This window comes from Euprymna scolopes, chromosome 19 (assembly GCF_053919585.1).
Source record: "Euprymna scolopes isolate OS-2025 chromosome 19, ASM5391958v1, whole genome shotgun sequence".
NCBI classification, from domain to species: domain Eukaryota; kingdom Metazoa; phylum Mollusca; class Cephalopoda; order Sepiida; family Sepiolidae; genus Euprymna; species Euprymna scolopes.
This window is the reverse complement of record NC_136500.1, coordinates 19,735,859-19,759,672: the sequence shown is the minus strand read 5'-3', so window position 1 is coordinate 19,759,672 and position 23,814 is coordinate 19,735,859. Positions and strand designations below refer to the sequence as shown.

The following is a 23,814-nucleotide window of genomic DNA, read 5'->3' as shown; positions in this document are numbered from 1 at the left end:
AATAATTTGGCAAATTAAAATCGAACAATGATTTTTTAAAAATGAAAGTGAATGATGAATTTTCCAAAGTAAAAGCAGGCGTAAGTAATGTTTAAATGAAAATGATTTAAATTCAAAAACATTAATTGAATACAGTTATTAGTGCAGAAATATATTCTTTTAAGTCAAAATTATAGAAAAATGTTGGATTATTTGGCTGTCTCTGCTTTATCGTTATTTTCATGGCAAGTACTCATCTGAGCTCCAATCTATGGTCCCCCCTCGCCAAACTTTCACGAGAAACACTTGTCTAGCTGAAAACAATATCAATAACTTCCCCCACGCTTTATCTGTGCCTAAACCTCATCGTAGATTCCATGACCAAAGTTTCTATCTTAGAACTGCACACCTGTGGAACTCTCTTCCTTTTGCCTACTTTCCAGCTGACTATACTATGGTCGTCTTCAAGTCCAATGTAAACAAGTTCTTGATGAGCTGTTCCCCTTAAGTAATCCAATTTACTAAATTTCCACTACTGACAATTATTACGACATTTTCCCATTGACCACTGTACGCTTATTAACCCTTATCCTCGAGTGGCCTCCTGGCCTTGATAACTGATGACTCTTTTGTAAAAAAAAAAAATAAATAAATTTAAAAGAAAGAAATGAACAAGTTAAACATCTGCAGATGAGAAACCATGTTTATTGACTCCCGATATCCAAAACTAAAGATCTTTTTAAAATATATGAATATACTATGAAAAATGTTATCTATTAAGAGAACTGACTAGAAAAAAGAAATCTCGTGTAAAAATTGTTTAACTCGTAAAAAAACAAACCCCCAATCTAATTTTCGACTTTCTTGCCAAAAATTCGCGTTTTTTTTTGTTTTTGTTTTTTTATATAGATTCTTATAAGAAAATGTACACTTAAAAGATAAATAATTCAACATTGTTTGCTGTATTATAAAAAAAAAAAAAAAAGAATTGTAAAAGAAATCTTATTTAAAAATATTCGAAAACTGGTGGATTTTTAATTTAAAATTAAAGTTACGTTTGAATTAGTAATTAATCTTAGCAAATGTAAATAACATATAATAAAACATCACAGTATTTAGAAGGGAGTATTTTCCAGCAAAAAATACTCCCTTGTACGTATCCAAATCTCAAATCATTTTTTATCTTTCAGAAAATAAAATACAGTCCCTTTTACGCCAATTTTGGGGAGATCTCAGTAATTTTTTGAGAATTGGGGAGATCTCAGTAATTTTTTGAGAATTGAAACAGAAAATAATCATCCTTCATAATAGTCAGTATTGTAGGCCTGTGACCATTAGATTTCAGTGACGTTAGCAGGTCATATGATTTTTATTTCTGTTTAGGAGGCTGTGCCTAGAAGTTGAAGTACTCAAATTTGTAATGCAAATGAAAAAATAGGTATAAATAAATTTTGGCAAACGTTTCGATTTCTAACATGTAATTTTATCAGAAACATAATATGTAGTAGCTCAAAATTTGTATTTTTTTTTTAAGATTATGACTTCTGTTAAAATCAATTTAGTGCTACACACACAAGAAATAAATAAGCACTTTTTAATCAGTACATAAAAAAACTGTTCAGTAAAACATTTTTGAAAACAGAACATTTAAAAAGAAACAAAAAAAAAGCATTGTTCATTTCTTTTATAGTTTTTATTGAATTTTTTGTCCCCAAAATAAATTCCTGAAAATAGATTGATTTTATTTTCCACATTATTGCATGGACGAATAAATTCAGTTCAGAAAATAATTTTGTGAAAATAAATTTTGAACTCTCCACCCTACCCAGCAGTGCTTAGAAATCGAAAGTACCAACAATTTGTGTGTGTGCGTGTGGGGGGTGGGCGTTTTTTAATTGATTAACAATTATTTCAAAAGAAGAACAGTATTTTCCTACCTTTTTAAAATTTGGAGCTCCAATTGTAAAAATGTACATATACGCATACGTCTTTCTGATAAAGTTACATAGGTCAGGAAACGACGTGATTACCAGGATTTAATATTAGAAAGGTTAGAAACCTCTGCTTTTTGCCATTTTTTTTTTTTTTTTTGTGCCCCGACAAAAGAAGGGTTGACCTGTAAATTCACCCTTGTCTGTTCGTTTGTTTGTTTTTTCGTCTGTCTGCACTTTTCTTAATAACTACACCTAGAATTTTTTTTAACTTTTGCCCAAACATTAAACATGATATGAGTAAAAATAGTAACAGAACGGATTTTCTGGGAAAACTCTGATTGCCCTCTTAGGGGTGCCTTTTGAGTTAAAATGGCTAAAATTGACACTTTTGTGTTTATTAAAAAAATTGATGTGTTGGATGTTTATAAAACTTTCTGAAAAGTTGTAACTAACTGATTTCTATATAATTTTGTTTGTCTGGATTTCACAATAACTCTTGGGTGTGCCTCAGGGGCTCTTTTAGGGCTAATAAAAACACTTCATTTTTGGGACTATTTTACCATATTTGTCCAAAATTTTCTGTGTATGTCTATTTAGCAGGTTTACATGGTGCTGAATTCAAATTTACATATGTTAAGGCCTTGGGGACTTTTGGGGCTAAATGGGGGGGGGGCAAATGATGGACTTGGTCATTTCTTTTTTTGCATGGTGCAGAACTCAAATTTACATATGTTAAGGCCTAAAACTGCACCGTTTGTTCATTTTCACTAGGATTTGACGTCCCCTAGGGACTTTTGGGGCTAAATGGAGGGGGTGAGGTGCAAATACTGAACTTAGTCATTTTTTTATGCCTCATTCATGGCGCAGTCACAAGGGACCATGCATGCTTCACTTTTTTTCTTTTTTTTAAATTGTTTTAATTAATTTTTTTTTAATTTATTCACTAGACATTTTTACTGTACACCAAACAAGCATATCGTTGACACATATTTTTATTTACATTAACAAGTTGATAAGTACTAGTAGGACCTGTGGAAATTTGACGGAATGAGAAATATATTTAATCAACAAATGTTTTTTTATAAAGCTGATATTTTTTCTGAGGAGGGCAAAAAAATTAGTTTTATGGAAAGAAAAACCAACAACATACAGCAAATATTAGTATATTGACGTTTCTATGAAAATAGTGTCCATTGTATTTTAAATATAGAGTTGACCCAAATAAAATAAATTAATAAGTAATAATAAATACTCGGAAAATAATATTATGCTACATAGTTCAATATAAATAATAAAATCACATTGTAAGAGATAATATTTAATTTACTTCTTCAGTCCAGCACATCTTGGCAGACAATGTTCTCTTTTCTTTTTTAGCTCTGTTTCTTTCGAATGTTCCCTTTTTATATGTAGCATTTTGTTGACTTCTTTCATCAGTGAAGAAAACCACTGCCGTTAATATTACGTGTTCCTTTCTCGTTCCACTGTAACAAGTCATATTATTATTATAGTGATATTCAAAAACTAGGCTAGATCAAAGGGAGGTCACTCTTATACTCTTATCCAGATTGGTCTTTTTATAACCAAATTTTGCGAATTTGGCCTTTTTTGAAGCCGTTTGGCATTCAATTTAGCTTTTTTCAAAGCCCACGAATATGGGCTAAGGAAGGAACAAGCAGAATATTATATAGATTGATCCATTTAAAAAAAAAAAAAAAAAGTATCAGTATTGTTTCCCTCTTTCCAATCCACCCATCCACCCGTATCCTATTTGTGTATATTACACTGCTTCTTCACTTAATGTCTGTAATTTTTTTTACATAATTTAAAATGAAATATTTTTTATTCAATTTTTTTTCAAGACATTCGGAAAGGGAGTATGTCCTTTTAACTGCAAGACAGCAATGTGTATTAATGGGGAGAGGGGTTGGCATTTATTACATGAGGAGGTGCTTGCCTAATTTCTTTTGCTAGCAATGAAATTAGGCCAGTGCAGCAAAGTAGGTCAATAAACCCCTCCCCACCTCCAATGTGAACTACAATGGGTCGGGTGGGGTGAGGGTGGGGGGGGGGGTTCATGTGCTTTTCTTTCTTTTTCCTAACTTAAAATAAGAATCAGTAATACCCCCCCCCCAATTTCCAACTATTTATCCCTTCAAATTACAAAGTATGTTTACTCAGTTTTTGAAGTGGTGGTGTCTGCATCCTCCCAAGCATTTCCATCCTCTTATAGGAGAGGAGATGCTGAAAAAGTCTGATTTCAGTTATTTTTGTAACCTTCCAGACTACCTCATTCATGCTATACAGACTTCATGTTTAACCTCTCTGCAATTAAATACTTGCTATAATGTTACTATTTCTACAACAGCAACTCCAAGATTAACTTTTCTTCTCTTTCTTCTAGGAATTTTATGTGATTAATCAGTATGATTTCTATGTGAATAACAAATTTAAGTTTTTCAGTAGAGCAGAGACGTGTTAAAAAGTGTTCATGTTTTTCTTTCACAAAATGATAATTTTTGATACTTTAGCAGAATATGTACTGTGTTATCATCAGCATATTCTGAGTAAGTTATGTAAATTGCTGGAAGGTACAAAAATGATTAGCCAATGAAATCACAGCAGCTGACAATTGGCAAACATTACATTTTGTTTATTTTTTATTTTTATTTTTAATTTTTTTCACCCTTAACACGGCACATTGACACTTTGTCGTAAGGGGCTATTATTTGGGACCAAATGTCAGGGATACTTTGTAGGGATGTTTGTTCACATTACACTGGAACTTTAGCATGTCAGTACAGTCAGTATGCAGGGAGTTGGGAGGGAATTTCAAAGTCTAACAGTTCAAGGGAAGAAATTATTTTCCGGCATCTAGAGATCTCAACAGTGTAGGGGTGGAATTTTGTTGCTTGTCGGTTTAGTTGGAGATATTTACATTAAGGGGGTACAAGTGCTTCTTTCTTAGAAGTGCACATCTGTGGAACTCTCTTCTGTTTGCCTGTTTCCCACTTGACTATAACTTGGATGTCTTCAAGTCCAATATAAACGAATTCCTGGTAAACCGCCCCCCCCCTTAAGTAAGTCACTTTATCAAATCTCCATTACTAACGATTACTACGGTATTATCTCATTGATCACTGTACACGTGATAACCCTTATCCCCGAGTGGCCTTCGGGCCTTGATAAGTGGTGACTTCCATGTAAAAAAAAAAAAAAAAAAAATTAAAAAAAATAATGAACTAATAAGTACATGTTAATGGTCCAAAATGAAATTAGAATGTTAGATTTTGGTCTTCATGTAAAACGGAGACCACAATTCACTTAAGCCTACAAAGAATCAAATAAAGAATATCTTTTTAATAGATTTAAGTATAGATATGGTAAAACTAAAATAAGAACGTATTCACTTGATTTGATGTGTAATTTGAACTAGTGTGACCAAACGTGTGTGGCCCTGATTGATCGCTGACCCCCAACGTCATGTGTGTCATGGTATTTTTCGTTCACTGTGTTTCTTATGGCCAGATTGTCATTTTCTCGCTGGCGACTGTCGATGGGGACACACATGGTTTCACAAAGTCGAAATATTGAAATAAAACAAACACAAAAAAACACAACGCCAATGCTTCACATACATATCAGTTGAAATCTGGGTGTGTATGAAACTGTAGTCCAATCCCTGCATACTACCAAGGCTAGGCTCGTCTGTTAGTGGCAATTCGTCTCATCTTTATTTCGCAGTCAGCTCCAAAAACTGTCCATACGTGTCACTATCAGCTCCCATCTGCCGTGAACGGCATCTAGTTGTCAACTAACTATCTTCTCTGCGTTGGTATCTGAAGTCGCCATCCCCCCCGTGCTACCCGGAAGCTGCCCTTCCCTTGTCATCTGTAGGCTTGTATTGTCATTGTCAAATCTACAGGCTTCATCTAAAAATACCTACAGATTCATTGTTTGCTACTTCCTATTTTATTGTTTATTGTAGGACACTTCCTATTCCTTTATCTATTGCCCTCCCTCCTTTCAGCTCTTTGTGACTCAAGTCCATTTCAGGTCCACTTTATAGTATCACACTAGATTTGTTACACATATTATTGTGTGCCACATCTGGGCTGGTGCATCTACCACTAGTCTCTCATTCTTAGACAGGGCCTAAAAAAGAGTCTCAAATCTAATAGGTCCTAAACTTTCGGCCAAACTCCAACATCTATCCTATTGCAATGTCATATCCCTGTACCTCTTTAGCAAGTACTTTCATGTAATCACTATAAATAATATACTTCCTATAACTTTTGAGTGATTTTCCTCGACATATGTGCCCCTGACTAATTGGCCAGCAAGAAAATAGTCCTCTTTCACTGTTGAATGCTGGAAATCCTACTCTAATAGTTTCTTCCCTTAGATTATTAGAATTTGGAATAACCTCATTGTTTCTTGCTTCCCTGACTATACTAACTTCTGGAAGTTTAAATATAATGCGAACAAACATCTCACTGCTCAAATCCCCACAGACACTATCTCAAAGTAAATAAAAAGAATTTTGAACACTAATTTTATGCTATTCTTGCTCCTGAGCAACATTGGGTAACTCTGCTAGCATACACATGCACACAAGCACATGAAAACACACACACAGACATACACAGGTGAATATGCATGTATTTGTCTTCAACACTACTTATTCTGTTATTCTGATTTTAATGTTTTTTTCTTTTTATCTTTTTCTTTTCCAGCGAGGTAGTAGAGATCTTTCAATAGATCACTATCAGAGACCTCGTTCAAACACTGTCACCCATAGTCCTGTTCAAACAGAAAAGGTCTTACCGACAGTTTTCCGATGGGAAGGAGGTGGAAAAGAAATTTATTTATCAGGAAGTTTTAACAATTGGAAAACGAAAATTCAACTGGCCAAAAGGTATGAAAGGAGAAGAAAATTTTTATTTTTTTTTTTTCCTTTTTTTATTTTCTACCTTCTTTTTTTTGGGGGGGGGCATCAAATTTAGAGATCTTATTTGGTGTAGTGATATATTTAATTTTTTATTTTTATTTATTTATTTTTTTTTTTTTTACAAGATGTTGGTGCATGAATTTTCTAAAGTTTTATTTTGTATTTATTTTTCACCAAATCCCAAACATATTTTTGATTTCTTTATGCCTGTTAACAAAAAATTAAGAAAGAAAAGTAAACTATTTTTTAGTTTCATTTTTTTTTTTTTTTTTTTTTTTTTTTTTAAATTTTCTCCTATACCTTTTTATTTACATAATTTATTTGAATATCTTTTCTCTCTCCCTCTCATAAATAAAGTATGATAATTCAAAGTTAAATAAAACTTTGTTACATCATCAAATCAATAAGGAGAAAAAAACAAACTTGAAGTCATGATATTTCAAAGCATAATTCTTATCAGAAGAGAAAAGAAACCAGGTTTATATAAACAAAAAAAAGAAAAAGTTGGCATAAGGACATGAGCTTACAAATGAAATAAAGATCCACTACTTGTATACAGAAGCAGAAAGGATGGTGATAATAGAGATAGAAAGAAATATAGGCCATATGAATAAATAAAAGAATAGAGAAAATGCATAGGGTGAGACATATAGAAAATATAAAGTACAATGAAAAAATAGAGGAATAGAAATAAAAGTAGAATAAAATAAAAATATAAAAACAAAGTAATCCAAGCTTTAAAGATTTAGCAAAGTCAAATCCGTAAAAAGTATCCGATGATTCAAGACGATATCAAGCTGAAAGTTAAAAAAAAAATTTAAGAGTTCGGATTCAAGGTATCTTCACTATTTTGTGGATCAGCAATTCAACCGTTATATATACGTTTTATTTTTTATTACCGTTTTATCTGTTCAGTTACATATGTTTCGGTTGCCGGACCATATTTACGATCCAGCAGCCTCGTCAGACCTGGATCGTAAATATGGTCCGGCAACCGAAACATATGTAACTGAACAGATAAAACAGTAATAAAAAATAAAACGCATATTTGCTTTGCAATAGTATTGAGCACTCTCTTCGGGTTTTACTAATTACCATTTTTACCATACATATATGTATATATATATATATACACACATACAATATATGAGAAGCGTTCCAAAAGTAATGCCTCCTATTTTTATTCAGCTTGAATGGATTAAAAAGGGACTGCAAATTGCATTGTTATGGTGACTGAACTTATGCATTAATGACCTGAAAATTTCATCTCTCTTCTGCAGGTATTGACAGTGTGAGACTAATAAAACAACTTGTCATAGACTTGAAACAGAAATGCGTCATTGAATTCCTAGCAAAAGTGCATTGAGAATGGTGGTGACTATGTAGGAACATAAATCCTGGAACACAAAAGGTCATTTGTTTTAATGGTACCACACCTGTCTTGATAGGTCTTCAACTTTTGGAGTTCAAAAAAATGGAGGCTTTACTTTTAGAACAACCCCCCTGTGTGTGTGTGTGTGTGTGTGTGTGTGTGCGCGCGCGCGCGCATATATATATAATATATATATATGGTGAGAACCAAGGTGATCGTAAACACAAAAGATATGAAAAAGCAAAGGAGATAAGTTCATAAGATCATTATTTATCGCTTTCTCTCAAATCCATGTTTATTACTCGTGCTCATGTTTTCCTTGATCTTCTCCTGCCTTAACCCTAACACCTCAACTGTTCTACATTTGCTAACCCAAGCATTTTCATCTATTCTTTAAATGTGAGCAAGTCAACAAAGACAACTGCTCTGCACACATTTCTCTCTACTATCCAGATCTAATCTTCCTCTGAGGCCATCAGATTGAAGTATTAATACACACGGACGAAAAAACGCTTTGGATAATCACAGATTTCAAGGTAGTTCTACTAAAATAGCCATATTTTTTAAACCAAAGCATTTCAAGTCTTCAAATTACTACTGTTTTGTTCGGAAATGAATATACTTTCAAATGAATTAATGAATATGAACGTACATTATATATTTTAAGAGTTTTAAGCAAATAAAGTGATAAAAATGTGAACGTTATAAAATGGCGTTTTTGGTAAGGTTTTGTAATGACCCCCCCCCCCGTTTTCTAAAGGTCCGTACCGTGATTGTATGAAGAATTTCGTCATGAAATTTGGGAACCAATTAGAAGAGGTGTTAATCTTAATACTGTCAAGTGTCCGAAATATTTTTGACTATTTCTTTTTTTGTCGTGTTAAAAATAAGACTTTAATATGACGAGTATTGAACATTTTGAAAAAAAAATTCTTCGGACACCCAGTAGTAAGTAAATCAATCTTTTTACTATCTTTATCAATTAAAAGTATTATTTTATGTTGAGGAGGACCGCTGTAATTGATAATTTAAAAGGACCTACCCGAAAAAAAAATTGTTTCTATTTCTCGAATTTGGTCAAATGAAGTTAGTATTACTAGAAGCAGCAGCAGCAGCTCCAGCCTGTAGAATCAGCCATAGCACAGCATAGTGTAAACAACACGCGTTCTTTAATTTTTATTTAAGAACAAATTAAGAAAAACATGAAAATATGAATATAAATGTTCTTTATGTTTAATGAGAGCTATTTTGTTATCAGAATAACATTAGTTTAGAACTATTCAGTTTTCAGAATGTATAATAACAACAATCCCAACCAATTCGGCATTATGAATCTGTTGCAATTTCTCACATTGCTCGTCAAATTTAAAAACATGATTAAAAAAACAAAATAAACTTTTGTAGATATATAGCTTGCATGCACTTTTATTCTTTAAATTAGTTTTGAACAGCGAATTAAAACAATGTTTTACTGCGAACAGCCACAAATGTTTTCTTTTTTTCAAAATCAAAGTAAGTATCAAAATCTCGTTTATACATAGATTCGAAAAAGTTGTCAAAAAACAAATATAGAACAAATAAATGTTATCAAAGGCAAGATAAGTTACTTTTCTACCAAACTGGATATATTTTTTGTGTTTTTATTCAATGTAACATGTTTATTCAGCTCGAAAAACATAATGTTTACCGATGTATTGGAAAATTAAAAATGGCGCCCGGCCCGACTCTCTTTGACACGGTAAGTTTGAGAAAAGGAGTTAAAAATAAAAAAAACTATACAAAATACTGTTAAAAACTCACCGAATATATGTCAGCCTACGTCACGGTAACATATATTGAGCGAGTTTCTGGCAGTATTTTGTCTACTTTTTTTATTTTTAACTCTTTTCCCCAAACTTACCGTTTCAAGAGAGTCGGGCGCCATTTTAAATTTTCCAAAACATCGGTAAACACTGTTTTCAAGCTGAATAAACATGTTACATTAAATAAAAACACTAAAAAATTATCCAGTTAGGTAGAAAAGTAACTTGCTTTTGATAACATTTATTTGTTATATATTTGTTTTTTTGACAACTTTTTCGAATCTATATGTATAGTAATACAAACCTTCAAAATCTATATCAATATTCTTGAAATTTTAAAAGCAGTTAGAAAACACATCAAACTACAATTAGGAAGCTTTTTATTTCGTTATTTTTTTTTTCTACTTATTAAGCGAAAGATATTTTTACAACCTGCTCCAGCGTAGTATAAACGGCCTATGGAATTAACACCTTCAACCTCGAAAATAGAAATCAACAAATTTTGGAACGCTCTCTTTGAAAAAAAGCTCTCTTAACTTCACCTCTAATACAAATTATGTGTGGCAAGTCTCCTCCTAAAACACTCTTTAACCCTAACAATAACACTAAGTTCGAGTGGCAACCCCCCCCCCAACAAAATATCTCTGTAAGCCACATACAAGCATCTAAAACAAACAAACAAAAAATAGATCCTTCCTTAAAGAAAAATACACATAAAAATAAATTGGTTAACTGTCCTAAAATGCTAGAATGGCCAGGAAATGATGAATTATTTTACATTAAATTTTTGTGAAACTAACCGCTCCCCCCTCTAATATTGTTTTTGTTAGCTTTGTCTCTGTCAAGTTTTCAGTATGTTCACACATAATTTTCCTTAGCCCTACAATTAATTCAAAGTCCGAATGGCAACCCTCCCCATATTCTCATTGCATAGAAACCCTCTTAAAACTACACATAATCATCTTTAAAAAAAAAAAAAAAAAGCATGCATATTTTCCCATAGAAAAAAAAAACAGTTAACTGCCCTAAAATGCTAGAATGACCTGTAATAGGAAATTATTTTACATTCAATTCTAAAATAATTTGTTTATCTTTCATTAAAGTTTTTCATGGCATTTTATACATAATTTCCTAAAAAGGTAGAATCACATTTTGGAGGGGTGGTCAGAAGGAGTTGAGTGGGGTTAAACAGGTGTTAATCTACAATAATACCAAAGAAATATTGCAATATATTCATTTTTAAATGGTCTTATGTTTAGATTTAAGTTTTTTGTACATAAAGCACATTACAATTCAACTTTGAGTTCTCCAACTTCTTTTCTGTTTATGGATACATGGCATTTTTAAGGAATTGCTGGATATTTATGCACATTTACTGCAGATTATTTGGAAACCATAAACTTTGGGAGATTTTCAGTTGCATATTCTGATTCCTTGTACAAAAATACACTTATACAGTAAATTTCATTTCTTAGTCTTGTGTTTTAACAAAGATATGACATTTTTACTGAAAAAGTAGTGTAAAAAATGTGACGAAACGCATATGGTCTTAAAGAGGGAAAAATATCCAAACGTGTGAGGCACAAAAATAGCCATAACTTCCTTAATTTTAATCAGATTTTAAAAATTTAAAAAGATTCTTTCTTAGCTCATCAAGCTCTTTCTATGCATACCAATATTGAAATATTTTAAGATATTCCAATTTTTTCATGTGTATTGCTAATTCTCATATCATTTCTCAATACAGCACGGTCCTGTATATGACCTTAAACTATATCTGATAGTAAGGCCTCAGCTTGCGGGCTTTGGGGAGTGTGGAGCGACCCCTTAATTGTCATTGCTCCCAGGTCCACTCTAACCCAGAGTGGTAGTACCTGTTAGAGTCCCAACTACGGGTTGAATAGAAACTGACTTGAAAAAAAACAAATATATTCTATTAAAAACTTTTTCTTAAAAATCACTAGATTCGGCATTAAGTAACCTGAAAAGGGTTGATATGCCGTAAAACAAAACCAACCAACCATCAATCAATATGACACATATCCTCAATGATTTCTAACTAGCTTTTACATCCATATGTCATCACATTGCGTGCACATACCTGATAAGCTCTTAAATTGATAACACTCTGTTGCTTAATGGTGGCAGAAGATTGCTGAACTTTATCTAACACTTGCAATCATACCAACATGACCTCCTCCCTGTGGCTTCAGTGGTATCTCCGAGGTAGCAAAACTTTTAGACAACCTCAACAGCTTCACCATTGGAATTCTCATCTGTTTTCATCATCTTACACTTCTTCTACACAAACTGGTTTCCATATAAACTACCTGTAATTCCACCGTACTTGAATCTAAGGGGGTAGATCTTTCTCATTCCATCAGTTATGACCGGGTGGAGGTATTAAGTTATTTTAATTTCTTCATTAAGAATTATATATTCATTCTCTAAAAGACACTTAGAACTGCTTGTACTTAACATATTTATCTATTATGCGACAGAGAATTTTGAGATTTAAACCTAATTTTCTTTTAGACTTGTAGTATTATTACTTATTACTGTATTATATAGATGTAGATATCATTTGTTGTTTCAAGTATATATATATATATATATATATATATAAATAGATGTACATATACAATATCGTAAGGTAATATTGTGTATCTATATTTTCAGTACTTCAGTAGTGCTCAATACATATGTAGAGCTTAGTAGTAATGTTAGTGTTTAATTCCCAAAAGAAATCATTAAGCTAAATGCATAGATGTATTTTTGGTAGTTGCTTTATATCTAAGTAGTGTTTTCTCGAGTTAAGTAACCAATCAGATTTGTTATATTATCCACTGTCTGGTTATCTTGACTATTATATAAAAGGAACTTGGTCTGTAAATTTTTCCCTATCAACTCAAAAACAGCTGGGTCGATTTTTATGAAATCTCACATGAAGGTACTGTATATGCCTCGCAGTGTGTAATGTATCATGCAGTCGATTTTTCATCAGCCAGAAAGCAAAACTTATACATTCGTTTTTGTATAAAAATATAAAACTTTTATTTGCTGGTTCGTTATTACTGTGTCATAAACGCGTGCGCCTAGCCAGAAACTGAGTGGGAAAGTGGGTGGACTAGAGCAGCACTTGTGTGGTGTTGATTTCTTGACTGACTGCGACTTCTGTTTTTTTTTTTTCCTTTTTTCTCTGGATTATATATGTGACCTGCTTTGTTTGCAGGCCTCACCTCTGACAGGTGCATGCGCCAAGTAGTTGACGTTTCACCTTGCCGATCTCCATCTGGCAATTTGACCTCATCGTTCAGTGTGTTTGCCACCATCTGTCATGCATATGTTTGCATGTGTACACCTCAACCGTTACAAGTGTTCTTAGATAGGTTTTGTATTGGAATGTCTTTGATAAGTAGTGATAATTTAAATAATCCAATGAAAAGAAGGAAAAGGCGATTTTGACCAAAGTTAACACTTTACACAGCCTAACATTACAAGTGCATTTGAGAAGTTATATTACGACACAAGGTGAAAGGCTCAGCATATAAAATCTACAGTATGTTCTTGTATATAACAGGGGTGTGTTTGAAATGAATGTTTCTCTTTAGAGCACAATTGAAGTATGATACTTGATTTTTGTATTTTAAACTTTAATTCAAGCCATTATAATAGGGTCCCAGGATACGGCATTAATCCGTTCCGGGGATTGGGGATCGTAAGTGGCCTAAAAAAATTTTATACAGTACATCTTAAGAATTAGTAATAAAATACAGCAGTATATAATATGCATGTATATAATTAAATGACATTATAAATAACACCATAAGGCAGCGCAAATACTGTAACCAGGGCCCGGAAAAACATCATATTCCACATCGTAATCTGAAAAAAAAACCTACCCTAGGGCCACCGTATCCCAGGGTTCTACTGTATATATAAAAAATAATTTTATAAAATCAACAGTAGGTTCTGTAAAATGTAATGTAGACTACAATATATTGTAACTCAGTCACTGCAAGAGGCATGTGAGCTTTCTCTTGGTGCACCACAATGGATCCCCAATTAGAGCAGAGAATCAATCGATTTTATTGAAAAAATGGGTGATTTCACTGATTTCGGAAACAATAAAAATATGGGCGTATGAAACATTCATCGATCATCATTCAATCCTGGGCAACGTCTGGTCACCCTGCCAGTTATTAATATATGTACCTAAAGTTCAATCACTTGTCATCAATTATAAAACATAACCCTAATTCTATCGAACATAGGCTTAGCAATAACTCTAGTACTTAAAAGGTATTTAAGAAGTAGAATAACACAGCTCAAAAAAAAAATAGGTGTTTTAATATCTAAATCCAATATAAGCAACAAGGTACTAATAACAATAAAAATTAAGGAAGAAAGAGAAACATTCTTTGGTTCACCCCTCTCTATAACCAGATGATAAAAACTAAACTTGCCAAGAAATTTCTTAATCTAATTGAAAGATTATTTTGTAAGTAATACTTAGATTAAATAACTTTAAACTATCCTACAGTTTCTGTAAAAATTTAGAAATTATAATCAACATCCACAATAACAAAATAGTAGTTGAAAGTAGTAAAAACAAAATGCATAGAAACAGTAATAAATATAATGACAAAGGCAAGAAATAGTAACAGCTCCGACAGTTATAGCAGTTACCCTAATAGAAATAAGAAAATAATTGAGAGAAAAACTGTAATTGTAGAATTCACATACATTGTTACAAAATAACTGCTTAAGCAAAAGCATCATTTACCTAGCCACTATATTTGTACATGAAAATCCAAATAAGAAAAAATACTGCATAGGAGAACCCACCCTAAATTTAAAACTGGATATAATAATCCAAAAAGGAAATTCAATGTCAGTAAATACAGATTCCAAACATCATTATCGAACCATCATTGAAAGTTCTAAAAAGATATACATTCATCTATTAGTCTAATGGAAAATATGATATATGCAGGTATTTAGGCAATTCGTGTAGATTGTTTGAATGAAAAATTAGATATTTAAAATTTTTCAAATCCCTAAATATTACTAAATAATAGAAGTGAAATAGTAACTAATTGTAGACAATGAATTTTACTTATGGATATTAAAAACAAAAAACAACAAAAAAAAACTGATTAGAATTACACAAAATTTGGCATGAGGAGAAATTATTTTCAGGGTTTTTTTTATATTGTTATTATTGTTAAAGGAAATGTATCAATGCATCCTTGTAAGACATTCATAGCAGGAACTCATCTCTCTACTAAAACGTTTCTGTGTAGCTTACTATAAATATATATTTTCATACTAATATATACATATATAATGTATTATGTATTTTTGTTTTATATAGCATCCAAGATGAGAATACTTGTTTGAATAATCAAAATAATACAAATTATCAGTTCTCATGGCATAGTGGATAAAGTATGTGATAAAATTCAGTTGTAACAGTTACATCTTTTCTGAAAGCTAAAGAACCAAGTGTGGGTGATGCTCAAAAATACAATTGCAAATTACTTAATACTTTTATTCAGTCATTGTTGATTAAACAAGAGCATGCTATCCCTGTGGATTAAATAAAGCGTTTCGTCAGGAATTCTGTGCAGATTGCTGAGTTTAACAAGCTACACCTGAAGAAGGTCAGAGGGTACATCAACTGAAATATGAAAACAACACTTAAGATGTAGTAGTCTGAAGAATCCAAATAATACTAATCTTTTTTTTATAGCCTGGTGATCCTACTAGTTTAAAATTTTTTGCTTTATTTTTGTTTTTATTTTATTTTTGTCTTTATTTTATTTTTGTTAATTTTATTTTTGCTTATTTTACTTTTATTTTATTGTTGTTTATTTTATTTTATTTTTATTATCTTTTAAAATTTTATTTTTACCCCAGTTTGGATTTGATTTATTTTTTTGTTCATAGTTTTTAAACCTGCTTTTGTTTCAACAGCAATGTACGACAGACTGATCGCAACAAACAGAGACTAGAAGAAGAAGGGTAATTGTTGTTGTCCTCCTTGTTCTTGCTGGGTTTCTCACTTTCTCTCTTTTTCTCTCTCTCTCTCTCTCTCTCTCTCTCCCGCTTTCTTTTTATCGCCCTCCCCTCCTTCTCCTCTCATGGTTTAATTTAAAGCAAATATATAACTTTTCTAACAAAAATAACCATTATTCTTCTAACAATAATAATTTTAAAAGGTTTTTTTTTTTTGTAAGCTGCACCCGACTTCCAGGTTGTTTTATTCATTTATTTATTTACTTTAGCCACTCATCATTTTTATTTCTACTAATTTGTTGATGCTTATTTGTTTCTAACCCTCACCTTAACCTCCCCCCTCCCAAATGAATCTTTCTATAGTGTGTGTGTAACAGTTCATTGATGCATCACAATATCTTAATTTAGTTTGTTTTATTTATATATATATATATATATATATATATATATATATATATAGTTTTTTTTCACAAATTGATTGAAAACTTGAACTGATTTTGAAACTGATATCTGAAAAAAAACTTTTACCAGATTGATATAATCAAAGATTTGCCGGATATCCAATCAAACTAAAGAAAAACTGTGGAAATATGTTTATATTGGATTGTTACCAGCTTCCTTGGATTTATTACAATACACGTTGGATCTTTTTACCTGCCGAATACCAAGAACTTCCATTACAGGATTTAGCACACACTTTCGATTTGAAGTTCAATATCTTTTCTATTTTTGTTGCATCAGTATCAAATTTCCCTTATTCTATGTAGCTAAAATGATTTAAAAACATTTAATTTAATTTTCTATGTTTATTACTTATAGCAAATTAGGTGCAAACCTTTTATAATACTTGCTAATATTTTTCCTCCGCGATGTATAAACATTGAAAACTCATGGGTTATGGAAATATATTTTACTATACTGTATTCTTTGTCTTGCATACAATAAAATTTCTATATATATTTTTTCAAATCACAAATTTTAAATTCCTAAATTATGATATATATATATATACACACACACACACACACACACACACACACACACACACACACACACACACTATTGGAGGTGCTATACAGCAATAAAAAAAGAGAAAACAAATACATTAAACACTGCATTCATTATACAAACAAATGAATTTTGCATTAATATGTATTAAGAAGCAGATGTAATTAGATACATGTGTAATAAGAGGCTCTAATCTCTTAGGTACTTAAATTGTTTGCCGTCGGCATTCACACACTCCTCTAATCAAGAACGGGCACTCATACACACTCTAGAACTAAGTTCTTTATTGACATCCATTTCCTTCCTGACAAGCCTCCAACAGTGTGTGACATGCGTGTGAAAACCTTATCCGTAACAGTCCCCACCCCCCTAAAAAAAATGCATAGGTATAAAATCTAGCGAGCATGGCGGCCAGTCAATGGCACTGTGGTGTCCAATCCATCTGCTGAGAAATTCTAAGTCAAGTAGTACACACACATCGAGTGTCAAAATACACATTTTTAGCGATAGTTGTGTGTTGAGTAATGGGTCGAATGACATCTTTACAGGAAAGCCCAGCCCATACTGTTGCTCCAGGTTGATTAAGTAGTTTTTCAATAGTGATGTGGAGGTTTTCAGTTGCATAATAAAAACACAATTGTGTCAATTTCAATTAACATCACCTGATAATTTAAAAATTTTTTCAGACCATAGAATTTTGTTAAGAATACCGTCACTCCCACGTTCTTCACTCGGGATGTTTTTGGAAAATTGTAAACAACGATCATTTTCCAATAAACCCTGTATCAGTTGAGGTGTGTACATCTTTAGTCTGGTACGATTCATCAGACCCCCCCCCCCCAAGATCTGTGCTCAATACCAAATTCAGATGAGGCCCCGTGTTTCGATTTCTGTGGGCTCTGAGTAAATGCTTCAGCAACTTTAAATTGATGGTATGGTGTGGTCACAGTAATTGGTCGACCACTTTTTGGCATGCTGTTTATTCAAATTTGTCATGTAGTTGATATATCGTGAGCCGTGTTGTTTTAAAATCCATTTACGCTGCTTGTCCATCAAATTACCAATCATGGTTAAAGTGGCCAATATAATTTAAATGAATAAATAAATAAAAATACATGTATTTTTATTGAACAACAATGGCTAAAAGTATAGTCTGTACATTATTTTCATTACTTAAAAGGAGTCATCTTCGCTTCAGCATATTATGCCACTAATTTTATTGATGTGATACTACTGTATACCTACTTTTGCACACTACTTATATAAGTATTGGGATGATGAATCTGAATCGGGAGGGAGGAACTCGGAACTTTTTGGGGAATTGAAAAATAGTGTGCCTGTTTCCTGATGCCCCAAATGATTCTATCATTTTTATTTCTTTGTTTTTGTTTAAAACTTAATTTTCCACGTATTAATGATGAAATGATAAATATTTTTTGATTTTTAAACTACTAGTAAAACTAAAACGTGTAAGTTACACTCATAAGTGTATTTTTACATTTGCGAAAACATATACACATTTTAGATGGGTTTTGTGGCACCTACACTCCTCTGCTCCAACAAAAAAAAAAAAAAATTTCTATTTCAAAATTTAATTAGAATTGGAATCAGGAATTTAGAATAGAATCGGAAATTGTATCAGAATCGGGCAAAAAAAGAATGGAATTGTGCTATCACTAATATATATATATATATATATATATATATATATATATATATATATATATATATATATATATACTTCTTCCTCTTCCTTTCTCCCGTGTATGCTCATCACTTTCACTACACTGATGAAGACTGAAGGATCGGTTGAAATTATGTACTTGTAAATAGAGTATTTAATTTTTTTTCATAATATTTTGTATTCCTGCACAGCACCAATAGAAAATGAATAAAGAAAAGTTATAAGCTTTTATACTTTTTGTATTCTTTTTTTATACATTTTCACATATATATGTATAACTCTTTATTCGATTGGCAAAATTTTAGAATAATTGTAAAGAAGTGAACCATAGCGGAAATTCAGTCGAGTAAAATAAGATGGAAAATGGGGTGAGGAAAAAGAAAAAAAAAATGGGGGAAGGTACATGTAACAAATGTACAATTCAGTAAAATATTCTCTCCGGAGTGTTTTCTGTTTTGTACCGAGGATGTACAAAGTTCCACCTGTCTATCCTCTAAGCACTTGCCATCATTCCCAGACCCCTACTTTGTGCAAGCAGAGAAACCTCCGGCTTCAATTAGAATTCGTTTCCTCCCCATGCTTCCGCTTTCCGCCGCCTGCGTACTTGCGTCCGTATCGACTTCCATAACTGCTTCGCAGCTAGCAACGATAGTAGGATCAAGCTTAATTTGTTTAGATGGGGGATCGAAGTAGTCGTCGAGTCCAAGGTAATGCTTCGCTCTGAGCGCCCCTCGTGATAAAGTTCCCAGCAGACCTGTTCCAGCAGAGTCCTTGTAGAATTGTTCATCCGCTTCTTTTGTCCTCCCTTTGCCGTAGTTGAAGTCGTGCCTTTTGGCCGCCCAGTCTAGTTGATTTAGGGGAGGAAGGTACTTTTTGTAATCTAGGTCAGTACCTGGTCCTAGGAACCTGTGGTAAGGTACCTAATAGTTTTTTTTTGTTTTTTTTTTTAACCTCCTCTCCGCTCTTACTTCATTCTACTACCAAATATTCTAAAAAAAAAAAAAAAGAATTTTCAGACTTATACCCTTGAAAAGTTAGTCTGAACGAAAAGCGCTTCGGGTGTATTTTAACGATCTTGTTTTTAATCGACTTATTTATTTTACTGAATTGTACATTTGTTACATGTAACTTCCCCCATTTGTTTTTCTTTTTCCTCACCCCGTTTTCCATCTTATTTTAGTCGACTGAATTGCTATGATGTTTTATTTTTATTACCATTTTATCTGTTTGGTTACATATGTTTCGGATGTTGGACTATGTTTACGATCCAACAGCCTCATCAGTTATTATAGAAATGGTTGTTAGTATTTGGAAGAAGTGTTTTAGAAGCAATACCAGAAAAAAAAGGTGGGTAGGAGATAATAAGTAAAAGGGAGACATGTATCAACAATATTTCAGTTTTGAAGGTTAAACTACATTAGATTGTAATGTGTGTGTGGGGGGGGTAGCAGATTCAGGTAGGCGTGGGTGGAGATATATGGATATAGGGAGGTGGAGAGAGGATGGTAAAAAAAAAAAAAGAAAGAGGGGTAAGGAGAGGGGGGTATATCCATTTTTAGCTTTTAAATTTTGATTGTTTTTGCTTGTTCAACCAGATATATGAAGTAGATGGGAAAGAGAGAGAGAAAGGGGTTGTGTAGGTGCCATATGTTTGACAAATAAAAGGTTCCATTTGCTGTAAGTCGGCTTGTTCATTTCAGTTGACAATGAGTTGTTTTTAGGTAGTTAAGGATTAATACATACGCTAACACACGCGCTAATACGCATGCATACATACAAATACATACATATGCACATTTCTACACATCCATATACAGACACATATGCACATACACACATATATATAAACAATGTATATGCAGACATACATGCACACAACTCTTATACACATATACATACTCACATATATACATAGACACACACACACATATATATATATATATTGCTTGCATTTCATTTCCTCTGATATGAGCCATTGTTGAAAATCCATGGATTAAGGAAATTAAAATAACCCCTTCTATATATTCCTTTTGTCAAACAATAAATTCTTAAATCGAATATATGTCTTTATATGTTTTTTCAGAATTTAAAATTTAACCACGAAACATATATATATATATATATATATATATATATATATATATATATATACATACACACACACCTACATATATACATGTACGTGGAGATATAGATCTCCAGTTAGAAATAGATGTACATATACATACATACATACATACATACATACATACATACATACACACACATGTACCCATATACATGTATATACAATTATATAAATATGTATATTTATACCAAGTAAATAAAGTTAGGATAAATAAGTAAATACAAGGGTGGAGTTAATAATTAACTACACCCTTGTATTTATTTATTTATCCTAACTTTACTTTATTTACTTTGTATAAATATACACGTCTGTGTGTGTGTGTGTGCATGTATGTATATATATATATATATATATATATATATATATATATGTGTGTCTATTTATATCTTTTATAAATATGTATATTTATGTAATTGTATATACGTGTATATGAGTACATGTGTGTGTATGTATGTATATGTACATCTACTTCTTATTGGAGATCTATATTTCCATGTATATGTATGTGTGTGTGTGTGTGTATATATATATATATATATATATAAGAGTTGTGTGTATGTATGTCTGCATATACATTGTTTATATATATGTGTATGTGTCTATATATTGATTTGTAGAAATGTGTCTGTATGTATGCATATTTGCACGTGTGTTAGCTTATGTATTAATCCTTAACTACCTAAAAACAACTCATTGTCAACTGAAATGAACAAGTCGACTACAAAAATGTTAAATGGAACCTTTTACTTGTCAAACACATGACACCTACACAAACCTCTCTCTCTCTCTTTCATCTACTTCATATACCTGGTTGAACAAGCAAAAAGTCAAAATTTAAAACCTAAAAATTGAAACTCCTCCTCCCCCCTTCTCTCATTACCCCCCCCTTATTTTTTCTTTACCATCCTCCCTCCACCTCCCTATATCCATGTCTTACCCACACCTACCTGAATCTGCTACCCCCACACACATTACAATCTAATGTATTTTAACCTTCAAAACTGAAATATTGTCGATACCCGTCTCCCTCTCGCTTATTGCTTCCCCCCCCCCTTTTTTTTTCTTATATTTCTTCTAAAACACTTCTTCCAAATACTATCAACCATTTCTGTAAGGTCTGACGAGGCTGTTGGATCGTAAACATAGTCCAACATCCAAAACACATGTAACCAAACAGATAAAATGGTAATAAAAAAATAAAACACATATTTGCTCTGCAATAGTATTGAGCACTCTTTTCAAGTTTTTACTAATTATCAGTTTTACCATATATATATATATATATATATATGAGGAAAATATGTTTATAATAGAAAAATATATGCTGGTTAGGGTAGGTTGATTTTTAACTTTTTTTGGAAAATGTAAAAGACCTAGGTGGAGAAAGTTGCACCCACATGAGGGAAGTACAAATATATAAAAACTAGGTTTCTAACATCAGCCGTTAGATGAGCATTGTATTTTAAAGATTGTCTGTTTTGAAACGGAAAAATCCTTATCTGTGAAAGATTTACATGTGAAATTATTTGGTATTTTGCAGTTTTGATCATAGCAAGGAGTGGGTTTATTTATTTAAATAAACTATATAATAACTGGTATGGTAAATATTAAAAAATTTATAACTGCCCCCCCCCCCCCCCATTTTTTGGGGGAAATGGCATATTTTACCTTACTGTGTGTTATAATTATAAAAAATTGTAAAAGGAATTGAATTTTTTGTTGTCAATAAAAAGAAGAAAAGTTTTAATTGTTTGGGGAAAAAAAAAATTTAAACAAATCCAAAACATTTCTTACTTCTAGGGAAAAAAGTACAAAAATCAAACTATTTTTGTAACATAATGTCAAAGGTTTCTCTATAAGCCCCTTTTGAAGCAAAAAATGGCCTCATTTCATGGCATAAAACTTTAGCAATAATATGTCTATGTCTTGCTTCAAGTCCATAGACTGAATGGCAGGCTTCTGATGTCAACTTCACAGCCCTTTCAACACTTTGTGAATGAGCAAATCAGGCAAATCTGGCTTTCTACCACTCATCAAGAATTCGCGAAGTTCATTGTCTGATAAGTCTTCAGTCAAAGCTGGCTCTGACACTCCATTTTGAGAAAGGTCTATCAAATCCGACCAATGTGAAGCATTAAAATTTATATCTGAAATTCTTTTCAGACGCTTTTTCGATGGTTCCCCATTCCTGAAAAAAAGAAATTATTATATTGAATTCAACAAATAAACACAATTTTTATTTTAATTAAATTTTTTGTTAAAATGAATGTATAAATCAGTGTAAACAATTTGATCAGTTTTATATGAACAAATGTTTACTTACCTTATGGTTAAAATTCTTTTAATAGCTTCTTCTCTCACTTCCAATTCATTAGATTTTATCATTGAGAAAATAATATTTTCAGGCAAAAGGGCAAAAGCGTTGAATTTAAGGTTTTTCAATGCTATTTCTTGAATTTCTGATGGCTGCTTTTTTATTTGCCCAATCATTTTAAAAATATACAGTTGCTGGTTATGAAATTTGTTATCTAATTTAATTTCAAACCAGCAAACTGCATAGACTTGGACAATGAATTTAATCAGATTATGCATTTTTGTGGTTAATTCTGTTGCATAACTTTTTCGTGTCCATATGCACATTCATCTGATTGCCAGAGTAAGCCATCTTGACTGATTCAATGGTCCGATCCTCCAGGCTGCATACTTAGGATTTACTTTGCCCCTCGAAATTCCTACTGAATATTCTAACAGTAATCTCTGGTCACCAGATAGATCCTTATTTTCTGTTAATTTAGAGTAAATAGTCTCTAAAGGACTACTCACTTGTAAAAAGTTAACTTGGGGCAAATGATGTTGATTGCTGGCACATAATTTTCCAAGTGGGCCTGTAAAAGATGTTGGGCTTTTGCCACTTCCATCAATGGATTTAAATATT

The 23,814-nt window shown here is 32.1% G+C and overlaps 1 protein-coding gene across 3 annotated transcripts in view; it reads left to right on the top strand.

Annotated features, from left to right (window-relative positions):
- Positions 1–23,814, top strand: part of LOC145303472 (5'-AMP-activated protein kinase subunit beta-2-like) — a 90,003-nt gene that overhangs the window by 34,626 nt on the left and 31,563 nt on the right. For 2 of the 3 annotated variants that reach the window (XM_080144820.1, XM_080144822.1), the window contains exons 2-3: positions 6,650–6,831; positions 16,018–16,065. In XM_080144820.1, the coding sequence (XP_080000946.1) occupies positions 6,650–6,831; positions 16,018–16,065 (230 nt within the window). The remainder of the gene's footprint in view (positions 1–6,649; positions 6,832–16,017; positions 16,066–23,814) is intronic. The other variant, XM_080144821.1, reaches the window with a different exon arrangement.